The 24,198-nt window shown below is 37.6% G+C and overlaps 1 protein-coding gene and 1 pseudogene across 10 annotated transcripts in view; one reads left to right on the top strand and one right to left on the bottom strand.

Moving 5' to 3' along the window:
* Positions 1 to 24,198, top strand: part of DTNB (dystrobrevin beta) — a 445,692-nt gene that overhangs the window by 98,020 nt on the left and 323,474 nt on the right. For all 10 annotated transcript variants that reach the window (XM_077152324.1, XM_077152325.1, XM_077152323.1 and 7 more), the window contains exons 3-4: positions 2,166 to 2,246; positions 4,868 to 5,081. In XM_077152324.1, the coding sequence (XP_077008439.1) occupies positions 2,166 to 2,246; positions 4,868 to 5,081 (295 nt within the window). The remainder of the gene's footprint in view (positions 1 to 2,165; positions 2,247 to 4,867; positions 5,082 to 24,198) is intronic.
* Positions 9,148 to 9,633, bottom strand: LOC143676681 (AN1-type zinc finger protein 2A pseudogene; annotated as a pseudogene).

The raw sequence follows: 24,198 nt of genomic DNA, 5'->3' as shown, positions 1-24,198 counted from the left end.
GGGACAGCTGGATATCCACATGTAAAAGAATGAAAGTGGAACCCTTTCTTATGCTGTATTAAAAATTATCACAATGGATCAAAGACCTAAAGGTAAGAGGTAAACTATAAAACTCTTAGAAGAAAGTGTAGGTGTAGATCTTTTGATATTGGGTGAATAGCAAAGCCTTCTTAAATATGACATCAAAAGTATAAATGACAAAAGAACAAATAGATAAATGTACTTCATCAAAATTAAAAATCTTTGCATTCCAATGGATACCTTCAAGAAAGTGAAAAGACAACCTACAGAATAGTAGAAAATATTTGCAGTCATGTGTCATATAAGGGACTGGAATCTAGAATAGAAAGACAGGTATCCCAATTAAAAATTGGACAAAACAACTGCTAATAAGTATCGAGTTTCTTTTTGAGGTAATGAAATTGTTCTAAAATTGATTGTAGTGATGATTGTACAACTCTGTGAATATATTAAGGACCATTAAATTGTGTACTTAGAAAGGGTGAGTTTTGTGATATGGGAATTATATTTCAGTAAAGCTGTTATAAAAAAAGAAAATAGTACTATATAATCTTTATATAGAAGGACAAACATTTTGTGTGAGAACCAGGTGATGGAGAAAAGAACAACAACCAGTATGGACAGCTTGACTTTGCTTCAAGATGTTTGGGATCTCAGTTGGAAGACTTGAAGGTTGGGGCTGGAATTATTTGAAGGCGTACTTGCTCACACGTTAGGTATTTGGCTATCATGTAAGTCAAGCTGTCCATATTTGTTGCTGTTCTATTTCTAGACCCACAAAATGCATGAATAAATGATTGCTTAGAGGTAATGATATGCAGCCATCGTAAACAAAGCAAGGCCTAAAATTACATGAGTCTTGAAAACAATCTTTTTTCTCATTTCAAGCCATGCTGGCTTTTGGCCTTTGGACTCAGTTTCCCTCCACATGAGCCTCTCTGTGTGAACCCTCCACATAGGCTAGTTCAGGTTTCCTTACAACATGGTGCCTGGATTTAAAGGGCATCCTGAGAGAGTGGAAGTAGGGCAAGCTGTACTCCCTCCTATCACCTATCTTCAGAAGTTTGCAGTATCACGACTGCCATGTTCTATACATTGAGGTAGTTACAACATCCTGCTCAGATTCAAGTGGAGGGAAATGGTCTCTAGTGCTTGATAGGGTGTGGCAAGATACTAGAAGCACATAAAATACTGGTCTGTAAATATTTCTGTGGCCTTTTGGGTGAAATACAGGCTTCCAAAGACCTGGAAAGAGAACTTAGAGATCAACTGGTCCAGTTCCCTCATTTTATAGGTGAGGTCACAGGCTGAGAAGAGCTATATAACATGGCTGCAGTTATGTTCTGTGACTGGTGGTCAGGCAAGACTGGAATTCAACCCTTCTGAATCTAGGCTAGGGTTTTCCCCACTCCACCTCTGCCCTCCTCATTTATATAGTTCCTTCAATCAAGTCGTTTTTAGGCCAGCAGACGGGACAGTGTGGGCAAAGCTCCTGCTGTAGTGCCTGGCATGTAGGCCTGCAGAGTGTCCCTGTGGTAGTTAGATTCAGTTGTCAACTTGGCCAGGTGAAGGCACCTAGTTCTGTTGCTGTGGGCTTGAGCCAATGGTACGTGAATCTCATCTATTGCTAATTACATCTGCAGTCGGCTAGGAGTCGGCAATGAATGATGTTTCACTTAATTGGCTGGTGCTTAAATGAGAGAGCACAACGTAGCACAGCCTAGGCAGCTCGGCATTCCTCATCTCAGCACTCTCAGCTCAGCCCAGGTATTTGGAGATGCAGAAAGAAGTCACCCCGGGGAAAGTTGTTGGAACCCAGGGGCCTGGAGAGAAGGTCAGCAGAGACCTTCCTGTGCCTTCCCATGTAAGAAAGAACCTCAGTGGAAAGTTAGCTGCCTTTCCTCTGAAAAAACTAACAAAATAAATCCCCTTTTATTAAAAGCCAATCCATCTCTGGTATGTTGCATTCTGGCAGCTAGCAAACTAGAACAATCCCTAACCTTTCCTTTCCCCCTTTTTGTTTTATCAGAAAAAGGGCTAGGTGATGTATTATAGGTTGTGGTGACACTAATAGAATGGAATCATGTCCTAGCATTTACAAATTACATGGTAAATACAGCAGTTTTTATTTACTCTTTTTTCAGGTGCTCAGAATTTTGATGTCATACGACTATCAACTTACAGAACAGCTTGCAAATTACGATTTGTACAAAAACGATGCAACCGTAAGTCATTTCTGCTCATTCCTATGATAACTGGATATAGCACTCGGTAATATAAAATAAAATATTTTATTATCTTATACTCATGTTGTAATGTTAATAGAATTATTTTTGTCTTAAGTGTCCATCAGTATGTAGGCTTTTTAATGGAAAGGATTTGTCATTTTCTTTGTGTCCATCAATAACAAGCTACAGTATAGAGTGGGATAACATGGTATTAATGCTTTTTAAAGAGAGAACTGATTCCTCCTTGTCACTTTCATTAATGAAATGTCTTACACAAAATTAATGCAATTTATCATCTTCTGGAGGAAAAGAAAATCATTAATGTTCTTATAAAGTACGTGTAATAATATTAATATACTTGATTAAGCTTAATATAACATTTATGAATCAGCCTTTTCCAAAAATCATTGCTAGCTCATGGATTATAAAATACACACACATATACACATGTAACACACACATAACATATATATATATATATATCTTTCCTCTCTTGATTTCCATTAAAATGAATTAACTTATGACAATTATTTATACTTTTCTCATATATATTTTTGTATATATATATGTACGTAGTTTTAATGAGAAATTGTTTTGTATAATGGCAAGAACATTAGCCTCAGAATTGAACCACCTTAATTTTAGTCCTGGTTTTGCCATTTGTTATAAACAAGTGACCTTGGGCAAGTCACTTTACATCTGATGACTTATTCCCCAGTCAAGTCTTAAAATCTTAGCTTAAAATTCTCTCCCAAAAGTCTTACCATCTTAGACTGAAATTGTACCTCTTACTTCTCTTGTTTCTCAAAGCACTGTTTTTCATATTACGGATTGTGACCCATTATTGGGTTCATTAAATCATTTTGGTGAACTGTAGCCAGAATTTAGAACAATTAAATTAAAAAAGTGAAAAAATACCAGAATGCAGCTAATGTGGTATTTCAGTTTGCTAAAGTTGCTGGAATACAATATACCAGAAATGGATTGGCTTTTACAAAAGGGATTTATTAAGTTACAAGTTACAATTCTGAGTCCTTGAAAATGTCCAAATTAAGGCACCAACAAGAGGATACCTTCTCAGAGGAAAGGCTGCTGGGATCTGGGATTCTTCTGTCACATGGAAGACACATGGCAATGTCTGCTGGTCCTTATCTCTAAAATGTCTTTGTGGGCATTTCTTTCTCTCTTATCATCTCTTGGCTCTGAGCTCTCTCTAAAATGTCTTTCCCTTAAAGGACTCCAGCAAGCAGATTAAGACCCATCTTGAATGGGCAGGTTACATCTCCAGGAAACAACCTAATCAAAAAGTTCCACCCAACAACAGGTCTGCCCCAACAAGATTGGATTAGAATAACATAGGCTTTTCTGGGGTATACAACAGATTCAAACTTGCACATGTGGTATGGCCAAAAAGGGTTTTGTTCAAATTTGCTTTTCATATATCAAGAAGTGTGTGTGTTGTGGTTTATATGTATTTCTATGGGTTGTGGTCAGAAGTTTGAAAATAAAATTGTCTGTAGAGCAACTACCATATTAATAATTCTTTTGGTAATTGTTTTTGTGAAATAGTAGCCGGAGTGTGGAGTGATGAGGGCCTGAGCTAATACAAAGTACAAGATGCATTGTTCCAAAGTTTCATTGTGTTACCTTTTACATTTGTTTCACAGTCCACCTGTTTTGTTTTGTTTTGTTTTTAATGGATTTACATTATAAGCGGGGGTCATGTTTCAGTTTTTCATATGTGTGTTCGATTGGTTCTACACTGGTTGTTGAAAAGACCCTCCTTTTACTCACTTCTAGAGAATCTCCTCCTTATATTCATTAGGAAATATGAACAGTTGTTTTCTGTTCATATATATATCTGTTCATAGTAGTGTTCATATATGAGAATGTTTTTGGACTCTGTTGTGTTACATTGGTTTGTTTGTCTATCCTTGTGCCAATACTCAGACTGTCTTATTTACAAATAATAAGTCTTGATATCAGATAAATCAAGTCCACCATCTTTGTTCTGTTTTCTTTTTAAGATTATCTGGGATATTTTTGGTCCTTTATGTTTATTTTTATATGAATTTTTGCCATCTGCTGGTCAAGTTCTACTAAAAAACAAACAAAACAAAGAACTCTTCTGGGACTTTTTTCTTCCTTCATTTCTTTTTTAAGGTATAATTTCCATAAAGTAATTAGTATACTATTCTACTGGGATTTTGCTTGTGATCTATAGTTGAGTCAAAATCTCTTAAATAAGGAAGAAAATAGGCAAAAGAAATTTATTTTTGCCTTAAATTGTTCAGATGTATGGGTAGTCTTTAAGGCAGATTAATGTTTTATGTAATCCAATTGTATTTCTAGTCTCTAGAGAGTAGAGTTTAGAGTTACAGAATGTTGTTGAAGGTGCTAGGCCAGTGTAGTATAATAAGGTGATGCCAAGTGATTTAGCAAATCAGTAAAAGTCTGGAAGTCTTAAGAGTAGTGCTTGATCTTTTTTCTTGAATTTCCTGTCATTAGGAATTGTAAGGGTTGCTATGTACAGAGATAAATCTGTGCCCTATTGCCCTATTATGAAGGATGTTCCATACTTTAAAGTCGTTAACATTTTACTTTCTTTGTGCTTTTAGTTCATCTTGTTGATATTTGGAATATGATTGAAGCCTTTCGAGATAATGGCCTTAATACCCTGGACCATAACACCGAAATTAGTATCTCCCGCCTTGAAACCATCATCTCATCCGTCTACTACCAGCTGAACAAACGCCTCCCGTCCACTCATCAGATCGCTGTGGAGCAGTCCGTCGGCCTCCTCCTCAACTTTATGATTGCCGCATATGACAGGCCAGTATCTATGTGCCTATTTCACATTAATAAAGTCAGCTTCTTCATCACTCTTCTTCCCTGCTGTCTTGCTAAGGATTGTAAACTTAGAATCACTGTTAAAGGAAAGTTGTTCTCTGTAAGTCCCTTCTAGAGACCAGTTAAATGCCAGGGTGACTTACTATCCTGGGGAATGCCATGTATTAAGTAATTTCATATTGTGGCGATTCACAACACTAGAGACATATTGTTTGGTAAAATACAAGTACCTTAATGTGGTTGTTCTCTATTCAGTGAATTATATCTAAGTTTTGTATTTCCTTATGGAGATTTCTATTAGATTTTTAAGGCTGCCTTTTTTCCCCCCATAACAGTGAATGCCTGGACTCTAAAATTGTATTTTCTCCTTATGTTTACGAACCTACTTTGTATTTTTTAAATGCAGCACATTGTCAGGTAGAGCTTACAACAAGAGAAGAAAACTTTACATTCATACATTTTAAAATGCTGTTCATTATAATTTATAATAGTGAGGATTCTGGAAATGAGTAGTAAAACTATAGAAGGGTCAAAGTCAGATCACAATTACCATTTGAATGCTGAATTCCCAACATTTTAAAAAGATGTTCAATGAGATATTTTATACATTTAATGAAAAAATTATTTAGAGAAATTCAAATTTTTGAAAGAAGAGTGTACATTAGATATAAGTCCCAGAATTCTAAGACTATTTTTTAATCTAGATTGGGGAATCCATAAAGTTAATTTTATATTGCCCAAGGTATGGTTATTTTACTCCAAAAGCCATAGTGGAACTTGTTATTCTGTGGTTTGTATGTAACACTTTATCATGGCACTGATTCATTGAAAAAAATCCATTATATTAAAGGTCAGATGACTGAAAAACAATTTTTTAGAAGTCAGGAATAGAAATCATCTTACTGTGTGTTTTAGTCTGCCAGAGCTGCCAGAATGCAACATACCAGAGATGGATTGGCTTTTAATAAAAGGGGATTTATTTAGTTAAAAACCTAGATTTTCAGAGGAAAGGCAGCTTTCAACTGATGTTCTTTCTTACATGGGAAGGCACAGGGCCATCTCAGCTGGCCTTCTCTCCAGGCCTCTGGGTTTCAACAGCTTTCCCTGGGATGATTCCTTTCTGCATCTCCAAAGGCCTGGGCTGAGCTGTGAGTGCTGAGATGAGGTATGCTGAGCTGTTTGGGCTGTGCTACGTTGAACTCTCTCATTTAAGCATCCAGTCAATTAAACCAAAAGCTGACTGCAGATGTAATCAGCAACAGATGAGCTTCATATGCCATTAGCTCATGTCCACAGCAATAGAACTCAACACCTTCACCTGGCCAAATTGACACCTGAACCTAACTATCACACTGTCTAAAACCTTTAAAGCAGGGATTAAAACTTTGATTCCATAATCACATCATATAAGTTCAATACTATAGTTAGAGAACAGAGGGGGAGGAGGAGTGAAGAGATAGCAAAAGCGAGAATGGAAAGAACAAACTTAGCAGCAGAAGATTCGATGTCAGTGGTGATTTTGGTAATATTCAAGTCGTATCTTATTAAAACTTTGACCATAGGGCTCAGAATAAATTAACACATTTTTACTAATCTTGAAATTTTGTATGATAAGAGCTTATTTTGGTTTTCCATAAATTTAAAATTGCCTTCATGACCTGGGAAAAAGAAAGGATTTGGTTATCAGAATTTTGTTTATTAAATCAGGGCATTTTGTTGTTAAGCACTTCAAATATTAGTCTTTTAGTTGATGGGCAACGTTATTATTTAGGCTGGAGAATCCCTTTGATATGTAGAATATTTATTTTTATTGAATCTTTCATATTTATAATTCCTCATAATTTAAAAAAGTTAAGATTTGAATGTAGCAATTATTAAATTACTGTGGATTTCCCTCATCTTCAAATCCATATCAAATTTTTTTGGCCTGGTTGTTTCTGATTATTATAATAGATTATAAAGACCCTAAAACAATAGTCAGAAACAAATGAGATCTAAGACGTTCTTCCTTAAGTGGGTATTTTCTTAATTTTTTAAAATACTGAACATTTTAAATATTTACATTTGGACATTAAAAATATTAGAGTGTACAGAGAGCAGTATTACAAACATCTGTGTATAGGACCTTAGTGAAAACTGTAAAGAGCAGACAGAACATTCTGATGGCCTCATTGTTTTTTCCCTGTTGGGTCCTCTAGTACTACAGCGTTAGTGATTATTCAGTCTGGTTTGTAGGTACAGCAGATCATGCTGTATAGCCTTTTCCTTCTCTCTCCCCCCCCCTTTTTTTTATTTCAATGTTTATTTAACCCATCATATCTAAAATAATTCAACACTGGGTAAACAATATTTTTAATAATGAGATTTTTACGTCCTTTTTTTTGCCATTGTCTCCTAAATCTAGTGTGTGTTTAAACTCTTAATTTGGACACATCTCATTTTGAACATTAAATTCTCATCAGAAATACTTGATCTGCATTTAGACTACATAAAGTGGCAGTTTTAAAAAAACTCACACCCCCAAGTTCCAAACATATCTTAAAGTTTTCTAATAACTGAGTTGAATATTAGTTTTCTAGTTACTAAATAAAACTGAAGAGTCCTCCTCACTTGCTTTAGCAGCACTTCAGGTGCTCTACAGCTCACCTAGTGGTGACTGCCCACTGGATAGTAGGTACAGAAAAGGGGTTGTTCTAGAACAAATACCCCTAAATACCCAGGCCATAGAATGGAAACTGAATACAGACCCCTTCTTTTTTTTGGAGGATACAAAAACAGATAAAGGAATTATTTGGATTTTGTTAATCTAGCTGCAATAAATATCTCAAAGGGATGTTGGAACATATGGCTGGATTAACTGGTGGTGAGGCTCAGGACCCAGCTTAAATGACATTTTATTTCACATTTTTCCTGAAGCTCAAGCCAAGGAATGAGACCTCCCTCAGACGAGGATGGAGCCTATCAGTATAAACGGTGCTGTTACACTGAGACTGAAAATGATGTCCTTAGTGTTTATAAAACGTGTTCATGGCTATACAAAGCCAAGGCTAGGAGTAGAAATTGGGCTTGGCCCTGACGTGTTTATCTGCTCTTCATTTAAAATGCGAATGTGGCGTACACACCACAGTTGATCCTCCCCTAGCTCCGGGGTTTTCTCTTAAAACTACAGAAAAAAGGTGCATGGGTGGTTCAGTGGTAGAATGCTCACTTGCCATGCAGGAGGCCTGGGTTAGAATCTCGGACCATGCACCCTACCCCCACCAAAAAAAAAAACCACTATTAAAAAGACCTAGCTCCTATAACCAGTATTTAAGAAAACTCTCTCCCTGCAATAGTTTTGTGAATCCGTATAGGCAGCTTCTATCATGTAAATACTGGACAGAGTTCTGTGCTTAACAGCTGGCATTTTGTGACTTTCTTGGAGTTGAAACTACCCAGGTACAAATAAGTTGTTTCACATGCTGGCTTGTTGCTGGCTGACAATTGCACCTATTTTCAGAAGTCAGCTGTGGCAGAGACAGCAAGACGCAGACCACCACAACACAACCTCTTCTTTCATAAAAACAGAATTTCCCAGCTCCCCTTGAATCAGGTATGGTCATCCAGCTGCATTCTGGGTCCTGGAATGTGAGTGGGAGAGTGGTAGAAGAATGGCAGCCACTTTGGACAGGGACTTTAACAAGGGAATTGTGGCCTGTGATGGTCCCCATCAGTACTGGGAATGGAACTACCATCATCCTGGGCCCCTGACCAGGCCAGCACCAGGTAAAGCCATGCCCTCAGCCACACTCCCATCCTGTATTCACTAAGCCAGGAAAGCTGTTATACCAGCTTAGCCCACAGTAGAGTATCACGAATATACCCATTATTTTACTGGAAAAGTTTTGATATAGTTTCAGTCTGTTTGCCATAAGAAATATGAAAATGCTAGAGCATAAAAGTTATCTACAAAGTTAAATAATATACAAAAATGAGCTCATTTGCCCATTTGAAGAACAAGTACAATCATGTCATCATCTGTTCATTTTCCACTGAGTCACTTAGCCAGCTAACCTGGAGAGCAGGTGTTTAAGGCTTCTGATGGCTTGAGCTCAGAGGCCCTTGTGGCTGAACCACCTGCTCTACTGCCAGGGTGGCCTTTGTGTTTGCAGCTGTAGTCTGCAGGGTGTCTGTGCTGAATACAGAAATTGCTCTGATGCTGGTCACAAGCCAGTGGCAGCATCTCTTTTTTCTTGCATCTTTCTTTTGAGCATTAGTACATAAAAATCTTCCCCGTCCCCAGGGCTGTGCTGACTGTGCTGGTCAATGTGCTTGCCAACCACCGTGTCTGGTAGCTTTCCCTTTCTTACTGGGACAATGCTGTTACACTGGGACCTGCATATCCTTCGAAAATACAAAGGGATGTTCATCTGCAGCAGACATAAAGAGATCTTTAGAGATATTTTATTTCCATGCATTGCATTTTAGTGAAAGAAAGTCTAGCTGCTTGCAAGTTTTTTTTTGCACAGTGCTTCCCCAAATCAGGGAGCTCCATTAGGAGAAAAGTCTTCAAAACATAGATGGCTGAGTTAAAATAACACTCTCAGAGGATCCTCCAACTTCTCTCCCAGCGGTTTCTCTGTGGCATACTGGGCCCTCAGCCTTACCATACTGGGCCCACAGCCCATCACTGTGTCAGAAGGCTCACCTGAAGTGCGGAACACCAAGGTGTAGGGAGGAATGCCATTTCTTGTTCAAAGAATTGGTCAGAATCTGACCTCAGTCTCGAAGTGATTTTGTTCTAGACACCACAGCAGCAGTCTGAGGACGCCGGCCTATAGTTTGTTTTGCTTTATACTGTCGACTCCCAGGTACGTGGTGCTTGCATGGATCCCGCCAGGTTGCTGAGGTTGGCAGTGTCTTCAGGGATGCCTGCCCACACCCCTCAATTCTCAGAGTGGCCCTGGTCCCGGGACCCCTGGGCAGGTCCTTCCTTACTCTGTCTCCCATCCCTGGCTCTTTGGGGAGACATAGGCAGCAACAATGGTGAGCAGTGACTGAGATGGAAACATGGGCTACCCTTTTTGTTGCCAGTCCTGGGGAGCAAGGCCAAAAAGAGCAACATCAATGGAAACTGTGCTGGCTCCCTCCAGGCCATGCCCAGTGCAAATCACGGCAGTTCGGAGCTGCTTGCCACTGGGGCCCCCTGCCTCCTTTCTTGATAATAAGGGTATCCAAATTCTTGGCCTCAGTAAAGGAAGTTTTCCTTATTCTTGACTGCACTTGAACATGTTTTACATTTTGGGGCTTGTAATTTACAAACTCCCTTTCAGTTTCCAACCTCATATCAATTCATTATCTTCAGTCATAAGTGATAGAAAGCTCACCTACATGGGCTTTTATGGTAACAGGGATTTATAATTGGAGTTAACTGAGGAGTCTAGAGGCAGACCAGTTGCATCGGGGTCATTTTGCCATCCTTTTATACTGGCTTCATCCATAGGCTGATATTTGAAAGATGCCTGTTGGCCACTATTTCCTGTTTTCTCTTTCACGTCTAGATAAAGGGAGAGAGCCGACTTCTTTCAGGACCAAACAGAAGTACCTGAGCCTTCCTCCAGAACTATGCATCTGAGCCATGTATGTGTAAGAGTTGAGCTGTTTAGTCAGGGTCTGTGCATCCTGAGTGGAGGGTATTCCAATTCTCACCCTCACCATGTGCACATGTGAGAGTGACACCACTGTGTTCACCACACAGCTCCATGTAGTGCAGTGTAAACTTGTGTGTTCATTCTCTACCTGACTCCTTAAACAGAAGCCTGAGAATCATTTATAACCTTCCTTCTCCCCCAGCCCCATATCCTATTCTGACATTTCTTCTGAGTATCTCTGAAATCTGTGTTTTCCTCCAATCCCCACTGCCATTCTCCTAGACCACCATCATCTTCTACCCAGACCACTCCCGTGGCCTTGAACTGATCACTTTATATTTACTCTTTCTTCCCCCAGTTATTCATTCATTCATTCATCCATTCATTCTTATAAATAATAAATATCCATAAGTCCACTATCTAACCCAGGCATTTGAATGTTGTCAGTAACTTAAATTTATTTATATTTTCCTTGCCTCTTCCATCCCACTGTTCTGCACTTAACTAAGAACACTATCCTGATTTTATTATTATTCATTGCTGTTTTTTTCTTCTTCACATTTTCCATTTCATGTTTATCAGCCCTTTAATATAGTACATTTTGCAATGATTAGGGGCATGTGGACACCAACAGTTTTTCATCAAACACCAAGTGCTACTCTTTTCTGGTAAATATTGATTTTCACTAAACAAAAGATCCAAACATGATTTCAGCATAATTCACCCAAATTACAAAGATGACAATACATAAAATCATACACATTTTTTACTATTTCATGAAATTAAAAAAAAAAACCTCTGCAAACTTTACCAATGTAAAAAGACTCCTCAAAAAATGCATGGTAAACTATAAAAATCTGCTTTGGAAATGTAAGGAGTTATTTTTCTAATGTTCACCATAGCATGTTAAAAAATATGGTGGGAATATGTTTGAGAGTGGTGGAGAAAAAGGAGTTTCCAGTTGATGGATTCAGCATGTCTGAAAAATACTTAAGTAATGTAAGGGAAAAACTTCAAGAACAAGCATATATAGTAATAGGAATCTTTCGGCAAGATGAACAGATGAGCAGTACTTGCATTAATTGCTCCCATGAGAGAAAAGCCTTCCTGCTTATTTATAGAGTCTTCTGTAAGATAGAGTTGGCTGCCACCAGTGATTCATCTTTTTACCCAAACAATGTCATTTCAGAATGTGTTCAACACTGGTCACTCTATCTGCCATTTTAAGAATGGCACCCTGGGAGTCTCCCAGCAAAATTATATTGTATTTTCTTTCCATTGATTGAAATAGTGTGAATTCTTCAAGGGAACCATCATATTTGTTAAATGAATGAGTTAATTCTACCTTAAATCCCATAGAATCCATATCATACTCCTTGAGAACTTAATACTTCCGTGTGCATTCCTAAGAACAAGTATATTCACTTATGAAATAACCACCTTAATACAGTTTAAGAAATTTAACATTGATATTAAACTTAAAAGTTCATAGTCCAAATTTTTCATATCCAAATAATGACCTTTGGGGTATTTTCTTGTTTATTATTACATTCAGTCCAGAATTATTTATTACCTTTAGTTGTCTTGTCTCTTTCTCTCTCTCTTTTTAATCATGGAAACATATTCAACATGAACTTCCCATTTCAGCCACTCCCGAGTATACAGTTCTGTGGGATTAATCAAATGTGTAATGTTGTACTACCCTCATCATTACCAGATCCTTCCCAGGAATCCAAATAGAAACCCAGGGCCCATTAACACCCCCTGCACCTTTCTCCCCTTCCCCTTGAACCTGCACTCTACTTTCTGTCTCAATGGATTTCACCCTGGAGAGGACTTTCCCAAGTCAGTATTTCCCAAACAAAACAGAGCAAGGGACCCATGATGGAAGGCAGACCAGCTCCAGAGTGTGCTGGGGAGAGCATCAGGAAAGGCACCAAAAGCCTTTTTGTCCCCAAAGTTGTACTTTCTTGGCCTGCCCAGCAGAGGCTCCCTTGAACAAAGTGTTCCCCACAGCCCTTAGAAGGCACCGTGTCTTTAAAGCTCCATGGCCTCTATCCTGGTTAGGGGTGGGGTTGGAACAGAAGCTGCTGCTGTTTTTGTTGGGGAGAGCTTGAAACAGTAGCTCAGAGCTGGGAGCTAGCAATCCAGATTTACCAATCAAAAGCCATAATCAGTGCTTGATTATGCGCCTCTACCACCCCCACTCCCCGAAGTGTTTTTGTGTCTCTTTCTAACAGCAGCCGCTAACCAGGGCCTGAATCCAAAGGCAGCCCACCCTTAGAGTTGAGGATAAGCACTGGCAACAACCACGTAAAGAGAGCTACTTAAGATCTTTACTGCAGTTTGTCTGCCTCTTCCACCTGCTCTTCCCTGAATGCTGTACAGGTTTCTTCTGGCCTCCAGAGCCCCAGAACAGTTGTTTCAAACAGTCGCTGCCTGTTTATTAGCTGTTTTAGGTGAAGTAGTGAGTCCTGGCACTCCCTAATCTATCATCTTTCATAGAAGTTCTACCCCTAGTTCTTTTGCTTTTTGACCATAGAGTTTAATCCATTTACATTTAAATTAACTACCGATAATGCAGGACTTTTTTCTTCCATTTTGCTACATTGTCTTTGAAGTCTTGTGTATATTTTTGTCACTCATTTCTTCTGTTAATGCCTACTTTTAAATGTATTTGATTTATTTGTTGTACCTTTTTTTAGATTCTCTCATTTCTTTTTCTTTTTTTTTTTTAAATGGACAGGCACCAGGAATCAAACCTGGGTCTCTGGCATGGCAGACAAGAACTCTGCCACTGAGCCATTGTGACCTGCCCTCTCTCATTTCTTTTTGCATGTATTTTTCATATATTTTCTTTGTGGTTACTGTGGGGTTGAAATTTAACATCCTAAATCTCTTAACAATCATGTTTGATACCAGCTTAACTTCAGTAGCATACACATATGCTGTCCTGTCCCCCTTTGTCCCCTCACCTTTTTTAGTCCTTTTTACAAATTATATCTTTATATATTGTAGTTCGCAAACTATAGAATTATTACAGTTTATATATTTTTGAAACTGTAAGGGGTGAAAAGTGGCGATACATGCAAAAAAAATTCAGTAGTGCTGGCATTAATAGTTATCCATATAGTAATCTTTATGTGAGGTATTTATTTCTTTTTGTTGCTTTGTTTCACTTTCTTGTGTCTTTTCCTTTCAGTGTGAAGTACTGCCTTTGGCATTACTTGTAGGACAGGTATAGTGGTGACTTACTCCCAGCTTTTGTTTATCTGGGAATTTCTTTATCTATCCCTTATTTATTTATTTATTTATTTATTTTTTAACATAGGCAGGCACCAGGAATCGAACCCGGGTCCTCAAGCATGGCAGGCGAGAACTCTGCCTGCTGAGCCATCGTGGCCTGCCCTCCCTTATTTTTGACAGACGCTCTCACCAGATATAAACTTCTTGGCTGGAAATTTTCTTTCAGCACTTTGATGATTTCTTCCCACTGCATTCTTGTCTCTGGGGTTTCTGATGAGAAATTGGCACTTTTTCTTATTGAAACTCTTTTGTATAAACACCTTGCTTTTCTTTTTCAGCTTTTAGACCTTTCCCCTTGTCCTTGCTTTGATAATGTGCCTACCATGTGTCTGGGGGGGCTTCTTTGTTGTACATATTCATGTACTTTGCTAAGCTTGGGAGATTTTCTGTTGTAATTTCTTGGGAAGTTCTGTCCTTTTCTCTCTTTTTCTTCTCTGGGACTCCCGTAATGTATATATTGATATGCTTGATAGTGTCCCAGGCTTCTTATAGACTAATTTTAGCTTTTCTAATTTTTTTTTCTTTCTCCTCGTCAGCCTGACTCCTTTAAACTGTCTTGTCTTTGAGTTCATTGATTCTGTCTTCTTCCAGCTCCAACCTACTGTTCAAACCCTCCTGGGAATTTTTCATTTCAGTTATTGTGGTCAACTCCAGTAGTGCAGTTTGGTTCCTTTTTTTTTTACGATTTGTCTGAGATTTTCATATGGTCTTTTCCTTGTTTTCCTGATAATCCTTTTGGTCTTTGTTTGTTTTTCCTTTTCCTTGGGCATATTGAGGATCATTTTTGAAAAGTCTTTGTTTAGTATATTCACAGTCTGTACTTCATTGTTATTTTCCGGATTTTTATCCTCTTCCTTTGGATGGGTCATCATTTCCTGTTTCTTTGCTTATCTTGTATTCTTTTGTTACACACTATGTATTTTAAGAATTTGATGTTTTAACTTTGGGATTTAATCGCTGAGTTTTTTGTTTCTTGAGTTTGTATCTAATTTGTGTATTTCCTTTAGTGCCAGGAGCTGTGAAAATGAAACAAACCAATGCTGCAAGAAACACCTTTCACAGTTTCAATGCAAACTCTTTTGCATTGGCTGGAGCTCTCCTTCAGAGTTCAGCCCTCCTGTATGGAAGATCAGCCCAAGGTGGATGCAAAGGGCAGGGTCCTCCTTGCGTTTTCTGGGCTTGTGCTTGCTGGTGGCCTTAGGAGTTTCCTTGTATGCAGGAATTTGGATGTGCCCTTTATTCTGTATGAAATAGATTTTTCCTCTCCTGGGTTCTCTATTGTAGGGGTTAAAGTAGGTAATTGTTTGCCCCAGGATGTTTGACTTAATTCTTCTTACAGTGTTTGAGCCGTCCCAAGCTGCTTTTCCCCAAGTGCAAATTCCTGGGGGTGGGGCTGAGCCAAGAGGAGTCTCTCCTAGCCAGAACAAGTCCTCCAGTGGGAGTGCAGGCTGACACCACACTGTGCTGGGATGGGGTTGGAGGAGGGGTCGGCATGGGCATCAGGAGCATCTCCTGAGGCTGTTGAGATTGTATCTTCTTAATTTTTTTTAGGAATTGAAGGAAAGTTTATTTATTTATTTTAAAACATAGCAGCATACAAACGTGAACGTTCTTACCATATGATCGTTCCATTCTTGGTATATAATCCATAACTCACAATATCATCACATAGTTGTATATTCATCGCCATGATCATTTCTTAGAACATTTGCATCAATTCAGAGGAAGAAATAAAAAGAAAAAACTCATACATACCATACCCCTTACCCCACCTGCTCATTGACTGCTAGTATTTCCATCTACCCAATTTATTTTAGCCTTTGTTTCTCGTTTTTTTTCTATACCCCTTACCACTCCCTGTCATTGATCACTAACATTTCAATCTACTAAATTTATTTTAAAATTTGTTCCCCCTATTATTTATTTTTAATCCATATGTTTTGCTCATCTGTCCATACTGTAGATAAAAGGAGCATCAGACACAAGGTTTTCACAATCACACATTGTGAAAGCTCTATCTTCAAGAAGAAGCTATATCTTCTTAATTTGGCATTTGCACATTTAAAGCTGTTTGCACATTTGCACATTTAGCTATTTTCTGTAGTTTTGAGGAAGGGGTCTGTCTTTAAGACTTTTTTACTTTTTTCCAAGGTGGGCTGGAGCAGTGGCAGTCCTCAGAGCAGCTTCCTGTGATCTGAAGTAGCTGAGCAGAAGCAGTTATCCGTGATCTGAGTTCACACTCTCACAGCTTGTGGAACTGCATCTTTGTATCCCACCCTGTCACCAGAGGCTGCACCAGCTGCCAGGGCTGTGGACCCACTGCTGCTTTTCATGGGGCTTGAGGATAGGGGATTGTTGTCACGTCACAGAAGGGGTGAAATTTGTTATTGTTTACCACAGTTTACCGACCTCTTTCTCTCACCCTTCCCTATATGCCGATTCCAGAGTTTCAAAATAGTTGACACAGACAGTTCTTGCCAGTTTGGTTGTTCTGGGGGAGGGACAGACTCCTGGAGCTTCCTACTCTGCCATCTTCCCACAGTCCTCTCTGTCTCGTTTCTTTTTATTGCTGAATAATCTTCTGTTGTATGGACTTAGCACCATTTGTGTATCCATTCACATATTGAAGGACATCTTGGTTGGTTCCAGTTTTGGGCAGTTATGAATAAAGCTACTAAAAAAGTTATGTGCAGGTTTTTTTGTAGACATAGTTTTCAATTTATTTGAGTAAATACCAAAGAGCATGATTGCTGGATTGTATGGAAAAGCAATATGGAAAAGCCTATGGAAAGCCTATGTTTAACTTTGTAACAGATTGCCAGACTGTCTCCCAAAGTGACTAGACTATTTTGCATCCCTACCAACACTGAGTAAGAGATCCTGTTACTCTATTTCCTTGTCAGCAGTTGGTTTTGTCAGCATCTGGATTTTAGCCATTCCAGTAGATGTGCAGTGGTATGTCACTGTTTTAGTTTCTGGTTCCCTAATGGTGTATGATGTCAAGCATCTTTTCTATGCTTATTTGCCATCTGTATATTTTGTTTGGTATGGTGTCTGCTCATATCTTTTGCCCATTATAAAATTGGATTCTTTGTGTTGAGTGTTAAGAGAGTTCTTTTTATATTTTGGATGCAAGTCCTTTATTGGTTATGTGTTTTCCAGACATTCTAGTCTGTCTTGTCTTTCATTCTCTTAATGGGAAATGTTTTAAAATTTTTTTCAATTTTTCTTCTTTCGCTCAGAGGAAGAGCAGATTGGAATAGACTAGTCTGCCACTATGAGAAGCACATTATTTTTTTTTATATACTTTATTTATTACTCAAAATGTTGAGAATAAAAAGCCATATGATATTTGTAGTAGATATATTTCATGATGGGAATAGTGATAACTTTAAGTTTCTTCTTTTTGTTTCATATATATCTTAAATTTTCTAGTGCTCATAAAATGTATTTATATCGTGAAAAAGATAAATATTTAAAAACATAATTCAGTCTACTTTTAACCCCAGAATACCACATAATACTACTGGCTTTTTTTTTTACTTTTTCATTGCATAGTATAACATATCTACAAAGCAGAGAAATAAAAAAACAGTAGTTTTCAAAGCACTATTCAGCAAGTAATTACAGGACAGATCCTAGAGTTTGTCATGGGCTGCCATAAAATCCTCTCAGATTTTTCCTTCTAGCTGCTCCAGAATATAGAAGTCTCGAAGGCTTAAATATTTTTTTATCATCACAATCACTTCTTTTCCTCTTTTTTGTGAAAAATAACATATATACCAAAAAGCAATAAATTTCAAAATACAGCAGCACAGTTAGTTGTAGAACATATTTCAGAGTTTGGCATGGGTTACAATTTTATAATTTTAGATTTTTACTTCTAGCTGCTCTAAAATACTGGAGACTGAAAGAGGTATCAATTTAATGATTCAGCATTCATATTTATTTCTTAAATCCTATCTTTTCTGTATAACTGCACCCTCACCTTTTATTTTTCCATCCCTCTCTTTAGGGGTGTTTGGCTTATGGCTATTCTAAATTTTTCATATTGGGCGGGTCTGTCACTAATACGGGGTAGGGAGATGGAACTATCTGATGTGGTTGGGCCCTCTAGGTTTCAGGACTTACCTGGTCCAGGGACCCATCTGGAGGTTGTAGGTTTCTGGAAAATTACTCTAGTATATGGAACCCTTGTGGAATCTTATATATTGCCCTAGGTGTTCTTTGGGATTGGCTGGAATGGTCCTTTGAGGTTTGGCAGGTTATGATAGATAGAAAGATTAACAGAAGCCTGTATAACAGCGACCTCCAGGGTAGCCTCTCAAAGAGAAGCACATTATTTTCTCAAATATTTCTTGTATTTTTAATATTCTTTTTCTGAATGTTGGCATATTTTTATATGCATGTGTGTGTGTATATATATATATATATATACACACTTCTGTATCTTTAGCTCAGTGTTTCTCATATATGTTCAATTTTGTTTAACTTTTCTCTGCTTCCTTTTAGAAGAATTTATCAGTCTGCATTTCCACTCGTTAATTTGTTCATCTATTTATCCCATTTATTATGTTATTTTTAGCTATTGTATTTTCCATACCTAAAATTTCTCCTTCATTGTCATGATTTGTTTTGTTCTTGTTTCTTAGTGCTTTCTATTATGTTTATTTCTAGTATTTTGAACTCTTAGTCTGTTTGTTCTAATGTTTGTGCTTTTGAAACTGGTATATGTTGTCCTGTTTGTTGATTTTCTTTCAAGTAGTTTTACCTGCCTCCCCACCACCTGATCCAAGAAATGGCCAGTGGGAGGATGTTTGCAGTGGATGTGGGTGAAATTCGGACATGTGGACTGGTGTTCCTACCTGCTTGCATAGTCCATTAAAGAATAGGGCATGCCCGATGTGGGAAGGACATTGGGCCAGGCTCTTATATGGATGTCTGAGGGGCCTGAGAGCACTAAATTTGAACCGTGCCTTCCAGGTCGGGAAGGTATACTGGTCAAGGTGGAAGGGTAGAATATATTTTATACAATAATTTGTTTGATTAAAACTTCAAATATTTGGCTATATGTATATGGGGCTCATCTATAATCCTTTCCAGAGCCCCCTACTGGTAGACAAGGGCCTGGTGCCAGCCCTGATAGGGCCATTGTGATTTTTGGCAAAAGTCTTCCTTTTTTAGAACACCTATCTTGTTTTTTTTGTTTTTTGTTTTTTTTTAATTAAAAAAAAATTAACACAACATTTAGAAGTCATTCCATTCTACATATGCAATCAGTAATTCTTAATATCATCACATAGGTGTATGATCATCATTTCTTAGTACACATGCATCGATTTAGGAAAAGAACTAGCAAAACAACAAAAAGATATAGAATGATAATATAGAGAAAAAAATAAAAATAATAATAATAATAAAAAATAAAAAAAACACAAACAAACAAAACTGTAGCTCAGATGTAGCTTCATTCAGTGTTTTAACATAATTACATTACAATTAGGTAGTATTGTGCTGTCCATTTCTAGTTTTTGTATCCGGTCCTGTTGCACAGTCTGTATCCCTTCAGCTCCAATTACCCATTATCTTACCCTGTTTCTAACTCCTGCTGGTCTCTGTTACCAATGACATATTCCAAGTTTATTCTCAAATGTCGGTTCACATCAGTGGGACCATACAGTATTTGTCCTTTAGTTTTTGGCTAGACTCACTCAGCATAATGTTCTCTAGGTCCATCCATGTTATTACATGCTTCATAAGTTTATTCTGTCTTAAAGCTGCATAATATTCCATCGTATGTATATACCACAGTTTGTTTAGCCACTCGTCTGTTGACGGACATTTTGGCTGTTTCCATCTCTTTGCAATTGTAAATAATGCTGCTATAAACATTGGTGTGCAAATGTCTGTTTGTGTCTTTGCCTTTAAGTCCTTCGAGTAGATACCTAGCAATGGTATTGCTGGGTCGTATGGCAATTCTATATTCAGTTTTTTGAGGAACCGACAAACTGCCTTCCACAGTAGTTGCACCATTTGACATTCACACCAACAGTGGATAAGTGTGCCTCTTTCTTCGCATCCTCTCCAGCACTTGTCATTTTCTGTTTTGTTGATAACGGCCATTCTGGTGGGTGTGAGATGATATCTCATTGTGGTTTTGATTTGCATTTCTCTAATGGCCAGGGACATTGAGCATCTCTTCATGTGCCTTTTGGTCATTTGTATTTCCTCTTCTGAGAGGTGTCTGTTCAAGTCTTTTTCCCATTTTGTAATTGGGTTGGCTGTCTTTTTGTTGTTGAGTTGAACAATCTCTTTATAAATTCTGGATACTAGACCTTTATCTGATAATGTCGTTTCCAAATATTGTCTCCCATTGTGTAGGCTGTCTTTCTACTTTCTTGATGAAGTTCTTTGATGCACAAAAGTGTTTAATTTTGAGGAGCTCCCATTTATTTATTTCTTTCTTCAGTGCTCTTGCTTTAGGTTTAAGGTCCATAAAACCGCCTCCAATTGTAAGATTCATAAGATATCTCCCTACATTTTCCTCTAACTGTTTCATGGTCTTAGACCTAATGTTTAGATCTTTGATCCATTTTGAGTTAACTTTTGTGTAGGGTGTGAGATACGGGTCCTCTTTCATTCTTTTGCATATGGATATCCAGTTCTCTAGGCACCATTTATTGAAGAGACTGTTCTGTCCCAGGTGAGTTGGCTTGAGTGCCTTATCAAAGATCAAATGTCCATAGATGAGAGGGTCTATATCTGAGCACTCTATTCGATTCCATTGGTCGATATATCTATCTTTATGCCAATACCATGCTGTTTTGACCACTGTGGCTTCATAATATGCCTTAAAGTCCAGCAGTGTGAGACCTCCAGCTTTGTTTTTTTCCTCAAGATGTTTTTAGCAATTCGGGGCAACCTGCCCTTCCAGATAAATTTGCTTATTGGTTTTTCTATTTCTGAAAAATAAGTTGTTGGGATTTTGATAGGTATTGCGTTGAATCTGTAAATCAATTTAGGTAGGATTGACATCTTAACTATATTTAGTCTTCCAATCCATGAACACGGTATGCCCTTCCATCTATTTAAGTCTTCTGTGATTTCTTTGAACAGTTTTTTGTAGTTTTCTTTGTATAGGTCTTTTGTCTCTTTAGTTAAATTTATTCCTAAGTACTTTATTATTTTAGTTGCAATTGTAAATGAAATTCGTTTCTTCATTTCCCCCTCAGCTTGTTCATTACTAGTGTATAGAAATGCTACAGATTTTTAAATGTTGGTCTTGTAACCTGCTACTTTGCTGTACTCATTTGTTAGCTCTAGTAGTTTTGTTGTGGATTTTTCCGGGTTTTCGACGTACAGTATCATATCGTCTGCAAACAGTGATAGTTTTACTTCTTCCTTTCCAATTTTGATGCCTTGTATTTCTTTTTCTTGTCTAATTGCTCTGGCTAGAACCTCCAACACGATGTTGAATAATAGTGGTGATAATGGACATCCTTGTCTTGTTCCTGATCTTAGGGGGAAAGTTTTCAATTTTTCCCCATTGAGGATGATATTAGCTGTGGGTTTTTCATATATTCCCTCTATCATTTTAAGTAAGTTCCCTTGTATTCCTATCTTTTGAAGTGTTTTCAACAGGAAAGGATGTTGAATCTTGTCAAATGCCTTCTCTTCATCAATTGAGATGATCATGTGATTTTTCTGCTTTGATTTGTTGATATGGTGTATTACATTAATTGATTTTCTTATGTTGAACCATCCTTGCATACCTGGGATGAATCCTACTTGGTCATGATGTATAATTCTTTTAATGTGTTGTTGAATTCGATTTGCTAGAATTTTGTTGAGGATTTTTGCATCTATATTCATTAGAGAGATTGGTCTGTAGTTTTCTTTTTTTGTAATATCTTTGCCTGGTTTTGGTATGAGGGTGATGTTGGCTTCATAGAATGAATTAGGTAGCTTTCCCTCCACTTTGATTTTTTGGAAGAGTTTGAGGAGAGTTGGTACTAATTCTTTCTGGAATGTTTGATAGAATTCATATGTGAAGCCGTCTGGTCCTGGACTTTTCTTTTTAGGAAGCTTTTGAATGACTGATTCAATTTCTTTACTTGTGATTGGTTTGTTGAGGTCATCTATTTCTTCTTGAGTCAAAGTTGGTTGTTCATGTCTTTCCAGGAACCCGTCCATTTCATCTAAATTGTTGTATTTATTAGCATAAAGTAGTTCATAGTATCCTGTTATTACCTCCTTTATTTCTGTGAGGTCAGTGGTTATGTCTCCTCTTTCTTTTCTGATCCTATTTACTTGCATCCTCTCTCTTCTTCTTTTTGTCAATCTTGCTAAGGGCCCATCAATCTTGTTGATTTTCTCATAGAACCAACTTCTGGTCTTATTGATTTTCTCTATTGTTTTCATGTTTTCAATTTCATTTATTTCTGCTCTAATCTTTATTATTTCTTTCCTTTTGCTTGCTTTGGGGTTAGTTTGCTGTTCTTTCTCCAGTTCTTCCAAGTGGACAGTTAATTCCTCAATTTTTGCCTTTTCTTCTTTTCTGATATAGGCATTTAGAGCAATAAATTTCCCTCTTAGCACTGCCTTTGTTGCGTCCCATAGGTTTTGATATTTGTGTTTTCGTTTTCATTCGCCTCGAGATATTTACTAATCTCTCTTGCAGTTTCTTCCTTGACCCACTCGTTGTTTAAGAGGGTGTTGTTGAGCCTCCACGTATTTGTGAATTTTCTGGCACTCCGCCTGTTATTGATTTCCAACTTCATTCCTTTCTGATCTGAGAAAGTGTTGTGTATGATTTCAATCTTTTTAAATTTGTTGAGACTTGCTTTGTGGCCCAGCATATGGTCTATCTTTGAGAATGATCCATGAGCACTTGAGAAAAAGGTGTATCCTGCTGTTGTGGGATGTAATGTCCTATAAATGTCTGTTAAGTCTAGCTCATTTATAGTAATATTCAAATTCTCTATTTCTTTATTGATCCTCTGTCTAGATGTTCTGTCCATTGATGAGAGTGGTGAATTGAAGTCTCCAACTATTATGGTATATGTGTCTATTTCCCTTTTCAGTGTTTGCAGTGTATTCCTCACGTATTTTGGGGCATTCTGGTTCGGTGCATAAATATTTATGATTGTTATGTCTTCTTGTTTAATTGTTCCTTTTATTAGTATATAGTATCCTTCTTTATCTCTTTTAACAGTTTTACATTTGAAATCTAATTTGTTGGATATTAGTATAGCTACTCCTGGTCTTTTCTGGTTGTTATTTGCATGAAGTATCTTTTCCCAACCTTTCACTTTCAACCTATGTTTATTTTTGGGTCTAAGATGTGTTTCCTGTAGACAGCATATAGAAGGATCATGTTTTTTAATCCATTCTGCCAGTCTGTGTCTTTTGATTGGGGAATTCAGTCCATTCAGTAAAACAGTGTTATTACTGTTTGGATAATATTTTCCTCTAACATTTTGCCTTTTGTATTATATATATCATATCTGATTTTCCTTCTTTCTACAGTCTTCTCCATACCTCTCTCTTCTGTCTTTTCGTATCTGACTCTAGTGCTCCCTTTAGTATTTCTTGCAGAGCTGGTCTCTTGGTCACAAATTCTCTCAGTGACTTTTGTCTGAAAATGTTGTAATCTCCCTCATTTTTGAAGGACAATTTTGCTGGATATAGAAGTCTTGGTTGGCAGTTTTTCTCTTTTAGTAATTTAAATATATCATCCCACTGTCTTCTAGCTTCCATGGTTTCTGCTGAGAAATCTTCACATAGTCTTATTGGGTTTCCCTTGTATGTGATGGGTTGTTTTTCTCTTGCTGCTTTCAAGATCCTCTCTTCCTCTTTGACCTCTGACATTCTAACTAGTAAGTGTCTTGAAGAACTCCTTTTTGGGTCTATTCTCTTTGGGGTGCGCTGCACTTCTTGAATCTGTAATTTTAGGTCTTTCATAAGAGTTGGGAAATTTTCAGTGATAATTTCTTCCATTAGTTTTTCTCCTCCTTTTCCCTTCTCTTCTCCTTCTGGGACACCCACAACACGTATATTTGTGCGCTTCATATTGTCATTCAGTTCCCTGATCCCCTGCTCAAATTTTTCCATTCTTTTCCCTATAGTTTCTGTTTCTTTTTGGAATTCAGATGTTCCATCCT

Source organism: Tamandua tetradactyla, chromosome 3, assembly GCF_023851605.1.
Source record: "Tamandua tetradactyla isolate mTamTet1 chromosome 3, mTamTet1.pri, whole genome shotgun sequence".
In the NCBI taxonomy this organism is placed as follows: Eukaryota; Metazoa; Chordata; class Mammalia; order Pilosa; family Myrmecophagidae; genus Tamandua; species Tamandua tetradactyla.
This window is presented reverse-complemented; position numbering and strand designations above follow the sequence as displayed.